The sequence below is a fragment of the Cardiocondyla obscurior genome, linkage group LG19, assembly GCF_019399895.1.
Source record: "Cardiocondyla obscurior isolate alpha-2009 linkage group LG19, Cobs3.1, whole genome shotgun sequence".
Taxonomy (NCBI): domain Eukaryota; kingdom Metazoa; phylum Arthropoda; class Insecta; order Hymenoptera; family Formicidae; genus Cardiocondyla; species Cardiocondyla obscurior.
This window is the reverse complement of record NC_091882.1, coordinates 897,787-914,250: the sequence shown is the minus strand read 5'-3', so window position 1 is coordinate 914,250 and position 16,464 is coordinate 897,787. Positions and strand designations below refer to the sequence as shown.

Below are 16,464 nucleotides of genomic sequence, written 5' to 3'. Positions count from 1 at the left end.
AGGTTTGATAAGCCTTGGTTTGCCGCGTTCGTGTATGTATGTATATGATCGATACGAGTCGACGAATATTTTCATGCACTTTGAAATACAAAACGTTGCCCGCGAATAAACATTGTAATTCGATAAAAAAATTTAGCAATAACTTTTAGCTTTCAATCCTTATTCGAAAAGGAGATGTAGTAGATTTACTATTACCGGGATTTTGTCGTCGCTTTTCTACGACGGTGATACGTTTTTCTTGCTTGGGTCAGTTCGTGCCGCGAGTAAAGGTCAGCTTAATATTTATCATTTCGTGAATTTTAATCCCTCGAATTTTTCCGCGTACTTATCCGTGGGTTTTCGATTTACAATATTTTTAATGCTACATATCTAGAATCGCGAGTCTGGTTCAAGTTCCTTGAGGCTCGTTACGTCGTTGCAGCTTCGAGACGAGCGCACGAATTAAAGTAGGTACTCGCTCGAGGGATTCGCGTAGTAATTCAAGAAATAGTCTCTCGGAAATAGCGGCGACGCGGGCGAAAGAGCCAAGAACGCAGCTGCCAGAAAAGAAAAAGTTGCGCCATCGGAAATAGATTTTCGCGGCCGTTCGAGCAGCCTGAGCGGCGCGCCGCGAGTTGAACGGGAAACGCACGGTGTCCCGGTGACAATTCTGCGCGATTAGAATTACGAAAGGCCTCGGGATGAGAACAATGGTACGGCGGCATGGGAACGGGACGAGGAAAGCGGCGCGATTAGCGATAGAGTTGATCCGCCCGGGCTGATGATTAATTGCTTGCACTGCCTGGCGCAGCTATAAGTTCGCTTAAGTAGTGGCAGCCGAGGGACTAGGAAATAATCGTCAAGCCGCACTAACGATCCGTTACTTGAGGAGTTTGTTCTGGAATGGGGGGGAAGCAAGCAGGGTACGAGATAAGTAATTGCGACAATTTGTGGGAGAATGAGTCAAAACTATGCGACGAGCGGAGGTATATCGATCGAAGAGAAATATTCCCTGCCCGGGTTTAAAAGTTTAAACAAATAACGAGATAGGAACGCTCGATTAAACGTCGACGATCGCATTTTTTTTGTTTTTGCTATTTAATTTAAAATTAAATCCCGAAGTTTAGCCTGGACCGCGGAGCGTTGTTCGGCATTCGCTTCGCGGTCAGAAACTCGCCCGAGCGATCGCTCGAGTCCATCGCTAGCGGCGATCGTCATTTCCCTCTGGTCGTCCTCTCCTTTCGTCTGGCCCCTCTCTTCCACGTTCGTTACACTTCGCTTCTCTGCGGGCCGCTAGTCTCGTCTCTCGTCTCGGTCGCAACTATTTATAATGGCAAGCCGCCGAGATCGCGCGTCCACCTCGAGATCTTCACCGCGGCCTGGAGGACCGTCCTGTATTTAGGTGTTTTTGAGCGATATCGCCAGGAGCGCCCGTCTAGCCGTGGTCTCGCAAAATTTCACGGCCATCGGTCGAGGCATAACGGGACAGTCAACCTCCGGCTCGGCGTTGCGCCGCGTAACGTTCCAACGAAGTAGTGTTAACTGAGAGAGTCATCGGCGCCGAGCGTCTTCGGAAGGTGCTAACGAACGCAAGTGCCGTACAAAGTTTTTCCGCCGGAATTTTTTCTCAAACGGAGAACGGTCTGTCTCCGTCCCGTTAAGTCGAACCGGTCGCGATAACGACGAGCGGGTGACAGTCGTCCCGGCGTTCCACTTGAACGTCTTCGCGCTTTTCCGCGTTACGACGGAATATTGACTTTATCTCGGGGAACAAATCGTTGTCAAATATTAGCGATACACTCGTCAGTATTGGAGTAAACTGTGGCCTCGCTTCATCGAGCTTCGTTCGAACGGGTCTCGATTGTCGGGCTGATAACCGACCGCGGGACCTCGGGACATCAAGATCGGAGATCCCGCTCGAGCGTGTCAGTGAATAAGTGAACATTCAGGATTTCGTCACATAGCGACCGAAGTTAACAATGAGCGGACCTCGTTTCGGTGTCGTTATACCGCGGCCGGATTCTGCGTTAACGAGGCTAAGTTATCGCCGAGCGTCGACGTATGTAAACGTTCATTAATCGTCTACGGAACGACCGCCGGGTTGAAATAAAATGCAAACGCGGGCCGGTGCAAGCGATCGGGACACGTGCGTATTTACGATTGTCACGGACGATTAATCGCCGGTCCGGTCGTGCGTCGCGCGAATATGCAAGTGTTCGTAACTGATGGTCGCGTTTTCGCGAGAACGTACCGCTCGCTGTGACATTAATTGCAAAGCGGTGGAAGCGGTTTCTCATCTACGTCGTGCGATTATGCCGGTCACGAAGACGGAAAGCGGAGAGCCGCAGCCCGCCGCTGCAAGAGAGCCGCTTTTTCAATGAGGTAAGCGACTATCGACCTCGTTTCCCTGAAGTAAAGATCGATGCATCTTCCGATCGGCCTTTACTCGTACCGCAAGCACTCGTGACGCGCGGCTGGATTGAGATTCACGGGAAAAATAAGTGCTCGCTGCGACGAGATTTGGCACGGCGAGATATATCTCCGCGTTCACGATCGAGTTGTCAAGTTAAATGGATGGATGGGCTGCGGAAGATGAAACGATCAAGCTCGAAATGAATCTCTCGCGTTGTAACAAGCTCACGGGCGCGTAAAATGTACACCGCGTGGAAATCGGTATTTAAAATATGCGACAAAGAAAATAAAATTAAGTAAAAAATTAAAAAAAAAAAAAAATCTATGCCTCAATGCCGCGTCCTTATCCCAGATAGAATATTAATTAGAACTGTGTTTTAGTGTTATCTGATTTTTAAATCGAGTAAGAGACAAAGGGAAACTGGGACTGTGGCATTCAACGGCAACGGAGCTGCAAAAATTTAATTAAAAATCGATCGATCGTATCTACTCGAATTTAGATTCGTCTAATATAATAGAACTTAAATTAGATTGATGCGACGTAGCGGGACGACATGTAATCGCATTCGCGACAGCAATATATATTTAAAAAAAAAAAATAAATAAATAAATGAAACATAATCAAATTATGACTTTTACAAGCTCTGCATTGTGATTTTTTTTTCACTCGCTTCTTTCTCTTTACTCCGTCATTATTTTCCGCCGTGCAAACGCGTGACCCGACGTAGGCGCTCAGGGATAAAGCGATGATCCTGTTACGGCATTATGGAAAATAGAATTGCGACTTTGCGAGTCTTCGGAAGCCGTATTAGCCATCCGACGACACCCCGAATTGTTTCGCGTAAAGTTAGTCATGAAAAAGAGATTGACGGAATCGAGAGACCCGATCGGGTCGTATCTCTATCACTTTCCTAAGAGAGAGTACTTTGCGGAAGTTCTCTTTCGCAGTTCTTTCGTTTAATTTCCGGAGTTTCGTAATTGGATTTATTCGGTACGCGAGGAACATGACGGAGGAGGGTGAGGAGGGTAAACAGGAGGCCGGAGAACCCGGGGAGGATGACAGAAGCGAAAAAGGGTGAGGCCGGCGAATATATCACGATGTAATTCATTTTTTATACGCTGAAGTGACACATTCGTTTGCGGCAAAAAAAAAAAAAAAGAAAAAGAAAATAAAGAAACCATTTTAAACTGCACATGCACGCGGGACGAGAGTAGATTGACAAGGAGATCATATTTTGCTACTCGGTATAATCTCTTATATCGCGAGAAAGATGTATATCCGTTTCCGAGCAGTTTCCGAGTACCTATAAATAACTCTCTCTCTCGACGGATACGTTTTTATTGGTTTATAGACAGCGGGGACGCGTTCTTCTTCTTTAAGCGAGCTCCTGCAGGAGCGATCCATCGCCCCGTTCGTATAACAAACGTTCGCTTTAAGTGACGGTAACGGAGACGAGTGTAGCGAACGTAATATCGAAAAGAGCCGCGGCTCTGCTTTCGTGAATTAAAAGACTCCGCCTTTTAAAATTGTATTGCAGAAACCGCACGAATGAGAAACCGGTTTATTACCCAGTGCATTGGATACAGCGTCGTTTATTAAACCGCACGATAGCGTAAGCGACACTGGTTGACGAGGCCGGAAAAAAAAACCGCGACGCTAGCAATTTCATTCACGGAAATTGCGTAATGAATAATTTGTGATTTGCCCAACCGATTTCGATACTTGGTCGATAAATACGGGGAAGGGGGGGTCCGAGCGAAGTGCCATTCGTAACGCCGTTCGTGAACGGTACTGTAGCTCCCGCTTTTATTGTAACCGCAGAAGGACAAAGGTAGTAAAATGCGGAGGAGACGAAAGAGACAGGCCGCCTTTAAAGCCGCCTCCGTAATCCAGTGTCGAACGTTTTCGGTCGCGTACGTGCGTTTTATATTACGCGAGCGATGCTGAAGTGCAATCCCCGCGCAGTTTCGTACGCGTATTTTCGTGTGCGAGAATACCGCGATGAGGTATCGGTGATTAAACCTGAATAGGCACGCTAGGAAACAATGAACAATTAAATCGTGCGGGGGAAGAGGAAAGTATTTGCTCAATGCGTCATATCGCGAGATACCGCAATGTTTCATATAATAGAATATAATAGAAGAAGAAAAAAAAAAAAGAAATATTGTTTGATACAGTTTTGTAATTGTGATATTATATCGTTAATATTAATCAACGACGATTTTTAGTAAATGTGGAATTAAAAAAAAATCTGTTCAAAAAGTTACTAAATTAAATTTGTTTTTTTTTTTTTAATAAAATTGCTAATTATATAAATTTGTAACTCCTCTTTTCTGAAGTAAAAACTTGGCTGTAGATAACTATAAAACTATTTCGACAATGGAAGCCGCGTTTCCTCGACGGACTCATTAAAGTTATAAGAGATCTATAATAAATGTCAGACACTTGTACTTTTTTTACCCCGCTCTTTTATTCGTCTACGCTTCGTAACGCCAGTTAATTGCGGAAGTAATCTCTAGTTTAACCCGTTATTAAATACCTCACGTCTTGCGAAATCAACAGTATTACGCTTTTGTTGCGCCGTTCGTCTTTATTCGGAATCGGGTATCGTGCATCACGACCGACGGTATGATTGAGAGCTAATTCGCTGGACGTTACGATTACTCTTGTATTTCGTTCAGAAACGCAATAATGATGCGAGTGACATCGACGATGACGCGCGTCGGCGGGAGTTTGTGGGTGACTGATCGGTGATATACGTTCGGTATCTGGAAAAGTGGCGTACCAGGTGTTATTACGTATAGAGGGATGACATAATTCGCAATTGCAAGAGCTTAGTGGGATCCAAGAGTGCGGGGAGCAGCGATCACATCGCGATTGTTCTCGCGAATTTTTTTTTCCCTTTCTCTTCTGATATCAGTCGCGTGTGCGGAGTAGAAACCGCCGACTTGGGAACCGAGAATGTGGATCGGCTGGTCGAGGTGCGCTAGATGTTGCTCGATATCGAAATCTACGTCCGACGAGGTGATCGGGATAAGTATCACGTGAGTTTTTTTTTTTTTTTGAAGGGGGGGAGGGGTTCGTAACGCGGATCGATCCGCGTTGTTACGCCGTCGCGACACTTTCGCGATTAACAAAAATAATCATATCGTTTACGTAATTGCGGCGCTCTCGTGCGAATCTATGACTCAGAAATTTTACGCTTGCCTTGTTTCATAAAAGGTTATTACGTGATCGGGACTTGTTAACCGTTCCATTGAGCTCATTATAAATATACCTTGTTGCGAGAGGATAAAAATCTTCCATTAAACTCCACACCTGAAACTTTAACCTGTAACGTTCTCCATCGAGAGCCTCTTCGGAGATATTAAATTTCGCTTGTTACGCGATTCCCTTCCTCCAGCTTAAAGGAAGAAAGGAAGGCTGACTTATAAGGCCGTGACATTCTGTATAAAATGATTTTCCGCGCGACACGTTTTACGCGGGAACGCCTTTGGTTATAGATTTAATTCGCGCTTGAAACCCGGGATCTCTATATGGAAACGTTCGACCGTCTCGATGAAGTAGATTTAGTTCGAGCAGATTATACCGCGCGCCTTGTTTTACACTGCCAAAGCTGCGTGCTGAATATAATGAATACATTTACACGATTACATACAGATAAGCGTAATGCCTGAAGAACACTCTTCGAACTAACAAACAACACTCCTCGGATGTACCGGCTACAAATTCCTTTACACTGAGCTGTCGATCCGCGCCGGTCGGTTCCTTAACAGGAGCGTGTCGAAGGTGAGACGGCTGAGAGACAGTTAAAGAGTTTTCCGTATCGTAGACGTTAGGCTCCCTCGTGTGCTGACCTTATTCCACCATCTGGGCGTTTCTCGTGTGCATTGTAGGTTGCTCGAGTTGGCCCCGAAGCTAGGACAACGGGTGCATTTCGCGGAGGGCACGAACTTAAGATGCCGCGAAGATCCTTTACCGTCCGATTCGGAGATAAGGTCAGCAGTTATCTAACTATAAAACTTACGGAAGCGATCTCTCTTCTCTTGGATATAGAAATTGCTCGACATTTCGTACGAAAGTGAACGAAGAGGAAAAACGTCTCTGTTCGACGGATTTTTAACGAAAAGCTTTCTACCCCGCGCTTTTAAAAACGTTTCACCTGTTTGCCGAAACAAACGATTATATTTCGACTTGTTAATTGCTTCATCGATTCAGACTAAATTGCTATCGATTTGACTATTGTTGCAACGCTTTTGTTTTCCAACCTACATCGGACTTGCGTCTCTCCGGCGGTTTCTTTGAGGTCACCTACCGAACTGTGGATTGCAGTGTACGCGCGAAACCATTGCGAATATTAAAGTTTAACGCAGCGCGACCATTTCGGGCTGATATTCGAGGAGACGTCGGAGAGGGAGAGAAGTGTTCGATAGTGGAAGTTTTTTTTTTTTTTTTACCGAATTAGATTTACGATAATTTATTTTGTACTGAAAGAAATCTTGCGCGCGCTACGCGCGCACTATTTTTTTAGAGATTCCCCCCCAATTCCAACTACAAAAAACTACATAAAAAAATCATGCGACTCACCGATCTGCATGAGCTTCAGCGGAGTTGTTGAGTTCTGCCGGTGACTGTAACATAAAATAAAATATATTATTACAGACATGTTAGGATTTTAATTAATTTAAAGGTAAAGGTTTATTTTTATAAAAATTTTCTAAAAAAAAAAAAAATTTATATTTACCTAATAGTTGCTCCGCCGATGCAGGATGCCCGTCCCGGGCCTGCTCCTCCTCTCAGTATGTGTGTCGAGTCATCCTTCCTGCCACAAGTCACTCGCGAACACCCCGACCGTGATTTTACTCGCGAAAATTACTGATCACCTTTGCGCGTTATTTTTCGGTACTCGCGTTTAAAAGAAAGCCGTCCGAATACTGTTCGGAACTCTCGGAGAACGACCGACGAACCGGCGGCGGTTCGTATAATTTACAATATCAGCGGTAACGACACTTTTTCGTTAACAGCAGTGAATGCAGCTACGTCGATCTGTAACAAAAAAATATATATAAAATTTAATAAACGGAAACAATAGAATCAAGAATTGCAAAGTTGCGCTGAAAATCGTACTTGGTTGCTAATAAAAAGAAAATAATAAAAAAAATTTAAAAAAAAAATAAAAAAAAAAAATAAAAACCCGAAAGAGAGAAAAAGAGAAATTTGAACTATATCAATAAATTCCTATTAAATTTGTGTTTTTGAACGGACAAACAAAACATGAATTACGAAACGTGATATTCATACGTCTCAAATATCCGAATAATACAAATGCCATTAACACTGTTCAACGACTACCGATTTATTCATTCGTGCAATTTCTCTCTCTCTCTCTCTCTCTATTTTTCTCTTTCTATATATATATATATTTTTTTTTTTTACTGTATGAACCCCGATTCCTGGCCAATACGCTTTATATTATTGCGCGCATGGTCGTGACACCTCTACGAGAGGTGATCCGTTGTGAAGGGCGCATGAGCGGACCACGACGAAGGGAGGTGAACGGAGGAGGACGAAGGCGCACACGTACAACCGCCCTCGTTCTCTCTCACCCCTTTCGACATCGGTCATCGACGAGCCCTGGCTTGCGTTAGTCCGACCGGCAAACTCGCCGTGCCGCGTTGCGTAGCCTTCCTCGAAACCGTGCCACCGTACGTACATCTCGCGGCCCGCGGAGCTTGCGACTCGCACGGGAAGAGGACCGTCCGGCATGCTCGGATTTTGGAAGATACCGCGAGCGAGGGATGAATATTTCGGCGGAAAGGGACTGCAGTGAATTCGTCCCTCGCGCGACGAAGCGTTCGGCTCGTGGACAGTGCGTAGGTGTACCTCATTCGAAAGATATTACTTGAAAGAGAGCTGGACGAAAAAGAGAAGGCGAGAGAGGCGGGAGGGAAGAAAGAAAGAGCCGAGGAGTGATGAAAATGGAACGGTGCGCGAGCCTCGACGGAATGTGCTCTAATAGCATTGATCGAACGCATGGATCGACCGACGAAGTGACGAAGGTCGTACGGAACAATCCCGAAGTCCCGGCGAATATTCGTTGATGTGCTCCGAGCGTCGGGCGACCCTCCGTCCCGAAAGAATTCGTGGAATTTTGGCCCTCACCACCGTTGACGCTCGATTGATCGTCGATATTTTTAACGAGGAACGTACGCCGACGACGGACACGAAATTCGAGAGGCGTTCGTTGACCGGGACATCCTGCGACGGTGACGATGAAGATCGATCGATCTTTGATCACAAAATCATTGAGGCTTGACTTCGCCTCGCGCCGCAGCGGCGAGGCTCACGTCTTCGTCGTATCGGCGACCCCGATTATCACGCGTCACCGTGAAAATAAATTCCGGTGCTGGAAAACTCGATCGATGGTGCCAGTCACTCAAGAGGAGAGAGTTGCGCTGTGAAGGGCGGTACGAAAGAAAAGAGAAGACAGAACGGTGGAGAGAAACAGGGAGAAGAGTGTGCGAGAAAGAGAGAGAAAGAGAGAGGAGAGAGAGAGAAAAAAAGAGAATGATTGAGTGCGAGAGTGGTTGCGAGGGTGGACAAACGTAGAAGGTGAACAAATGACGGATGAAAGTTCGCCCACATAGATTAATCACCGCCGAGTTTGCCGGGATCATTCCCGCCGACTATAACGAGATAGTCATTGTTCTAATTAACGCGCCGCTGGTCGTCGCACCTGATATTTCGAGCGGCTAAACGCGACGTCGTAGGAAACGGTGCGAATAAATGACTGGATAGATGATCGAGAGCTTTGTCCCGAATTTCGTTTCCGTGCAATTTCAAAGTAATTTCGAAATATACAAAAGCAAGAAGCAAATATTTAGAGCGGCATCGATTGGCAACGAATCAAAATCGAAGATGACCAAACTATTTCTATATAAGCGACTTGAATCGCTTCGAGAGAATGTCTTTTATATAAAAGATGATGCCTGACTTTGAAAAACAGCTGTAAACTTTGGCTTGCATTTCGGCTTTTCTTTTTTCCCGATATAAGCAAACATTTTTCTCGATCTCTCAATATTGTTCCTTTTTTTTTTTTTTTTTTTTTTGTCATTGCAAGTTGGACAATTGATATATATTATTCGAACGGTTTTCGAGTTTCGAGGACTTCTGAATTTCAGTGTAACGAACGCGGCGAAGATACTTAGAATGGGCTGCAAATCGGCAGCTAAGTCTAAGCTAAAAAAAGAGACGGTCGCACCGTCGTCGTCGTCGTCATTATCCTTTACAAGATACAATCGAACGATTCAGTCGTCAGCTAGGGAGACGATTCAAGAACAGCAAGTGGAATACGGCAGTAAATCAAGCCTCGAAGACGAAGAAGAAAGTGAGGAAAGCAACACGGCCGCTCGCGTCGCGCTCGAGAATTTATTTTCATTAAAAGACAACAGCGTAACGTTCGGCTTTGCAGACGACAATATCACAAGATAGCTATTAAGCGACGATGCAGAAGCTGCGCTCGACCTTTAAAAGGTCGCGCACTCCTACGGGAGCCGAAATGAAGTCCCAATCTAGCCTCGAGGTGCCCAAGCAGATCAGGTCGGCCTCCTTCGACGAGATACAATTACAAACGAAAAGGCAGGACGACTCCTCGTCGTCCTCCACGTGTTCTCCGTCGAGGTCTCAAGGGTCCATGCGCGCCAGGAGGGGTTCCTCGACCCTGAAAGTGCCGCAGCTGACTGGACAGCGTTCCAAGAGCTTCGATGCGTACTCCGCGAGTTCTGGCTCGTCCCCGAGCCAGCAGCTTCCACCAGGTGGAATTGAGCGTCCGGAAACGCCGATCATCCAAGTCTCCGGATGCTACCACTGTGCTTGCGTCGAGGAGTATCGGAACCTCTGGCTGGCCGAGGATATCTCCCGAGAAGAGGCCGAAATCTACGAAATTGTCAGCACGGACTCATCCGAGAACGAGTCGGATCACGAGGATGAAAACAAGAGGGACGGTAGCCCGGAAATCCGGGTCACTTTAACGTCCGACAATGATCCGTGCGAGTCGCAATGTGTCCCACCCGAGATAACCGAAGATGCGTCCACCGAGCCGGACTCCGAGGTCAGGACAGAGTTCCCGGAGAGGCAGCGCAGATTATCCCGGCAGGAGGCTTTGACCACCTTTCCCCTGGAACATCTGCCCGCTCTCGTATCAGCCGCAACGTCGGAGGCGGACGACGACGACGACGACGAGGAGAATGAGATCGTCGAGCCGTGCACGTCTCAGTTCGTCGTGCGTGACATTTTTCTGACCGTACCGGAGCTTAAACGAGATCGAGCTGCCTCCGTGGATTCATGCTTTAATAACAATAAGAACGGCGGCGCGGCCAACGCGGACTCGTTGGCGGTGCCGCAACAGAGCATCAGATCGAAAAGCGTCGACATCGTCCTGCCGACGGATGCGAGAACGAGGTACACGGCGCTGCTACCTGGGAAGGAATCGCGACCTTCGATAGGGTGGGTACGTCTGATCGGATGGAGCCGCCTCGGAGTGTCTTTCTGTTTTGAGCACGTTACACAACGCGATTTTTAATTGCGTTAAGATACACGTATCTAAGTTAAACAGTTTGATTTTGTTGTACGTTTTTAGCATTTTACTTTATTTATTGTAAAATCTGGGACGCATTATTTTAATTAAAGAATATCTTTTATTTAGATTAAAAAAAAAATCTAACGTTTCTTTTTTTTTTTTTTTTCCAAAGGCTTAAGTATTATCACGTATATTGCAACACATAAAATAAGCACAGAAATACAGCTATAACGTTATGAATAGAAATCTATCCTGAATTCTGACGCGAGTTATAGATCGCCCTGTAGTAGGTTTAAAAAAATAAGCAGCGAAGACTTTTATTATCGCGTGGTGCTATTTCTGTCTTTTTCCTGTATTTACGATTCTATTTGAAAGAGACTTATAAGGTTACTCCTCATAAATTATTATTTTAAATGATTTTTATCGCACTGGCAAGTTATGAAAAAAAAAAATTTGATATTAATTGATCTCTAAAGTAATGCTCGCGTATTAAAAACAAAGAATAAGTAATCCATTACCGGGGGTAATTAAATATTTAGGGGGATATTGATCGAGAAAAGTTATATGTACAAATGGAGTATCACACGCACCTTTACGGTACGATTCTTATCATTATTTATTTATTATTACGCACATCGAGATGTTCCACGTGAAAAGGGCTCGCGTCTAAAAAGCCGCTGTAATCATAAAAATTTTGTATTCTAATTTCGAATGCGTACTTTATCACGGCGGGAAGGTGAACCTCAATTATTCAGCACAACTTGAATTTTTGAACGTTCTTTACTATTTCAAAGATACGATTTCGTTCTCGCGCTTGTCGGGTCTTCATGTAATAAACACGAACAAGGGAAATTTTAAATATGTATGCAATGATATACGTACTCTCTCTCTCTCTCTCTCTCTCCCTTTCTCGTCTGTATAATTTCTCATTTCGGTATGGTGCTGAATAAATTTTACTTTTAACTGCAAGATTGCTCAAACTTTTTGTGGCAAACAAAGCACGGTGTGATACATATATTTATAATAATAACATTATAATAATTAAAATTACTTCGGTAAAACAATAACGTTGAGTCAAAAGGATTTTATAAGCGTTTGCTGTAATGATTCTAGAGGGAGAGAGGACAGCGGAGAAGATAGCAGAGACGGGGGTGGCTCAAGTGGTCATCGTGAACCTCGGTCGACTCCAGATTGGGGTCCAAATGCAATTAATGGAGAACATCTGTGGGTACCAACCGCTACATCCGGCGATTTCTGTTACGTTAATGACTGTTCCGTAAGTTATACATATAATGCGGTGGAGAAAACGCGTTTTCAAGATTAAAAGACGCGCCAGAGATTTCGCTAAATCAAATCGATGTGCGCATTTTTTTCTTATTTCTTTTATTTATTTAATTTTTTTTTTTTTTTTTTTTAGAAACACGGACCCCGGTTGAAATGTCCGGCTTGTCGCGTAGTGGCTCATGCCTGCTGCGTTGGAAGTTTAGAGTTCGCCTGCAAGTCGAGCTTTCGCGATGTAGGTGTACGTCAGTACCGCGAGCAAACGACGACCCATCATCATTGGGTTCATCGGCGGTCGCAAAAGGGCAAGTGCGCTAACTGCGGCAAGTCTTTTCAATCAAAGCTCAGTTTCAGCTCTAGGGAAATCGTGGCGGTGAGCTGCAGCTGGTGCAAAGCTGCTTACCACAACAAGGAGTCGTGCTTCAACGTGCAGAAAATAGGCGAGAATTGCGAATTAGGTATTCATGCATCAATTGTAGTACCACCATCATGGATCGTGAAGCTCCCTCGTAAGGGCAGCTTTAAGAGTAGCTTAAGAAGATCACCCAGAAGAAAAAAATCTAGCGATGGATCATCTTACCGTCGTAAAAACAAAGAAAAGGAGAAGGAGGAGAAGGAAAAAGAAAAAGAGAAGGAAAAAGATCAAGGAGAATTATGGATCGTTAAGCCGATACCAACGGCCACCGTAAAACCAGTGTTGGTTTTCATAAATCCAAAGTCTGGCGGTAATCAAGGAGCAAAATTATTACAAAAGTTTCAATGGCTGCTCAATCCGAGACAAGTTTTCGATCTGACACAGGGTGGACCAAGAATGGGGTGAGTAAGGTGCTAAATAAAAGCACTGATCTGACAAGGATGACGATACAAGTTTGAAAAAGCCCTGAATACGAAATTAAAATTAATTGACGAAAAATGTCGATCTTGTAGGCTGGAACTCTTCAAGAAGGTACCTAATTTGCGCGTATTAGCCTGTGGCGGCGATGGTACGGTCGGTTGGGTCCTATCGATTCTGGATCAAATCGGCGCTTATCCAGCGCCAGCGGTCGGAGTACTTCCTTTAGGCACCGGAAACGATCTAGCGAGGGCATTGGGATGGGGCGGCGGTTACAAGGATGAGCCAATCGGTAAGATCTTAACAAGCATAAGTGACAGCGAGACCACCCTGCTGGATAGGTGGCAGTTGAAGGTCGAAAGAAATCCCGACGCTAAAAACGACGACGACGGCGGCAAGGGAAAAGAAAGTCTACCGCTCAACGTTGTTAATAATTACTTCTCTCTCGGTGTGGATGCTCACATCGCCCTCGAATTTCACGAAGCACGAGGTGAGATTTAATTCTGAATTTTTTCACAAAATAATTAAATCGTCAAACTGCCATATTGTTAAAATCGAATGGAAAATTAATTGCTAATTAAGGTTCCGTTCTCTAATTTCGGTGAGGTCAGATCGCATTGATGTCAAGAGTTCTGGCCTCATTTCTCTTTCTTTTTTTGTCTTTCAATTAAAATCTTTAATCGATACGAAGTGCTTTGCAAGAGATAATTTCGTCCAATAATCTCTCTACGATTTATTTGCAGAGGCTCATCCGGAGAAATTTAACTCCAGAATGAGAAACAAATTATTCTACGGACAGATGGGTTGTAAAGACTTACTGCTTACGAAGTGGAAGGACCTCTCGGACTTCGTGACGTTGGAATGCGACGGTCAGGATATGACGCCAAAGTTGAGAGAGCACCGGGTCCATGCTATATTATTCTTGAATATCGCCTCCTATGGTGGTGGAACACATCCGTGGAGTGCGGGAAGCAGCACCAGAGAACCCGCCATGGACGATGGCTTGATCGAGGTAGTCGGCCTGACCACCTACCAGCTGCCTCTTTTGCAAGCACGTGGACATGGTACTTGTATAGTGCAATGCAGCACGGCTAAATTAGTCACGACGAAGACTATACCGATGCAGGCAAGTAGCACTTTTGAATCACTTTTATATCACTGTAGTATCCCGGTGTTCCTGAAACAAAAATTTATATTTCACATTATTTTATTTTATTTTATTTTAATTTTTTTTTTTTTTTTTTTTTTTTTTATCGTGCAAAATTTGTTCTTTAGTATTAATTTAATTTATTATTATTATTTTCTTAATAGGTGGACGGCGAAGCTTGTCGCTTGTTACCATCTATCATAACTTTGAGCATGTTGAACAAGGCTACGATGTTAGCGAAAAGAAGAAACGCGGGAAAATCACATCAACATACAGCGAGATTGGATAGGCTGAAACTACCTGTGATGAGGATAAAAATGTTAGATTACGAGGCGTATCATCACAACAAGGAGAAATTAAAAGAAGTAGCAGAATCGTGGCTCGCGGAACCGCTCGATCTCGATCCTGCGACCGATCTAGAAAGTCTGAGGAAGCTCTTAGCAAAAGATTACAATTTAGATTCGTGCTGTTTTCTCGACAGTGAGTACCGCCTATCACGCAAATTATTTAGAAACTTTTGTGTAAAAAAAAAAAAAAAAATTTATATGTATAAAATATGATTTTTATTATTCAGCGTACACAGCGGAAAGATTCTTCAGGATCGATCGCGGTCAAGAGCAGTTACATTATGTGACGGATGTTGCTGTAGATGCCGTTTATATCCTCGATGAAGATGCTTTGCAACACCAGTCCGACGGCCAAGCGGGACCAAGTCAGATTATAGGGAATCAGGAAGCTGAAACCGCGCAACTTCGCTTGCCGAGGTACACGAAATATTTCCGTACGGATCCAGGATCTAGATTTTTTTTCTTTCAAATGCATGATATGATATGTGATATAGCGACGAACGTCTAAAGGAGACGCCAGCCGTAACCGAGAAGACGAATCAGCCGAACGGGAATACGCGGGGACAAGAACAGCCTTTTGTTGCCGGAAAAATCAAACTTTCAAGACAGCCGGAGAGTCTTGACAAAGATTCCGAAAGTCAAAACGGTGTAAGGCCGAAAGATCCGGTGAATCGAAATTCGTTGGACGTGCCGCCGAGCGAGACCAAAAATGGCGAACCGCGCCCGTATATAAGACGCGAGTCCTTGAAGCAAAACTCTCATATCGCAATTGCTCGTGCCGAACAATCGCAGCACCAGACTGACCGATCTCTCGCTTTTATCAGGTAAGGTTCTCAGAAATCAAGTTAGTTCAATCCAAGTGACTGAAAGTCAAGAAGGGTGCCTGTGCGACGTTAGATAAGAGGCAGGCAGCCTTAAATGAAGATCACTGGCGACTTTCAAAGCGGGTAACATAGACCTTTATTACACACGAGTGCCTTTTAGACGATGTAAAAGGTATCACGATATATTATGGATTATTCTAAAGAAAACTCAACACGAATCGATACGTTATGCAAACCGTCATTCGACCGTGCCGCTTCAATTATATTTGCTCGGATAATTTATTCGGATAATAATTATTCACTATCCGCGACACGTTACAGAAATGCTTTGCCCGTTTAAAAAGAAGGGGTTGTCCTAATTTCGATTTCTATTTGCAGCCCTCGCGACAGACTATTCGGCCTGAACTCGGGAGTTCATGGATTTACTGCCGAGTTACTTGAGAAGAACTGCGATGAAATATTGAGAGCAGCAAAGATAGGCGATCTACCCACCTTGAAGCAACTCCATCAAAAGGGATACTCGCTTCTGTCGATCGATGAAACTGGTCAAACGGCGCTACACCTGGCATCGAGACACGGGCACAAAGACATTGTCAGATATCTTATTGCCTGCGCCCCACCGACAATTTTAAACATGATCGATAATGATAAGTAAGTGCCATCGAATCGAATAAAATTCGCGATAAAGTTAAAAATTTAATTCGCGAGTAGTTTTATGTTATCTTTTATTCTCGCTGTTTAACGCTCCGTAAATTTTAATTGCGAGAAAAAAAAATAATCTATTTCTATTCCAGAGGGCAAACCGCTTTGCATAAAGCTGCTCAGAATAAACGTCGTTCCATTTGCTGTATGCTCGTCGCCGGTGGTGCGTCTTTAATGATGAAGGACCGGCACGGTAATACGCCGCATCAGCTCGCGTTAATTGCGGAGGATCACGATCTAGCTGCGTATCTACAAAGTAAGTGATCCTCGAAAGGGATTTTTCCGACCGTAAGATTGATCTTCTCGGTCAGTGAAGAAATATTCTATCAAGACTTATGCTTATTTGGGAATATACGAATTG

At 44.5% G+C, this 16,464-nt stretch overlaps 1 protein-coding gene across 2 annotated transcripts in view; it reads left to right on the top strand.

Annotated features, from left to right (window-relative positions):
* The first annotated feature begins 7,878 nt into the window (after positions 1-7,878).
* Rdga (retinal degeneration A) overlaps positions 7,879-16,464 on the top strand; it is a 13,032-nt gene continuing 4,446 nt past the window's right edge. The window contains exons 1-10 of one of the 2 annotated variants that reach the window (XM_070669424.1): positions 7,879-10,897; positions 12,084-12,246; positions 12,388-13,067; positions 13,179-13,573; positions 13,827-14,209; positions 14,395-14,710; positions 14,805-14,994; positions 15,072-15,401; positions 15,780-16,052; positions 16,196-16,359. In XM_070669424.1, coding sequence (XP_070525525.1) covers positions 9,897-10,897; positions 12,084-12,246; positions 12,388-13,067; positions 13,179-13,573; positions 13,827-14,209; positions 14,395-14,710; positions 14,805-14,994; positions 15,072-15,401; positions 15,780-16,052; positions 16,196-16,359 — 3,895 coding nt within the window. In that variant the 5' untranslated portion in view covers positions 7,879-9,896. The remainder of the gene's footprint in view (positions 10,898-12,083; positions 12,247-12,387; positions 13,068-13,178; positions 13,574-13,826; positions 14,210-14,394; positions 14,711-14,804; positions 14,995-15,071; positions 15,402-15,779; positions 16,053-16,195; positions 16,360-16,464) is intronic. The other variant, XM_070669425.1, reaches the window with a different exon arrangement.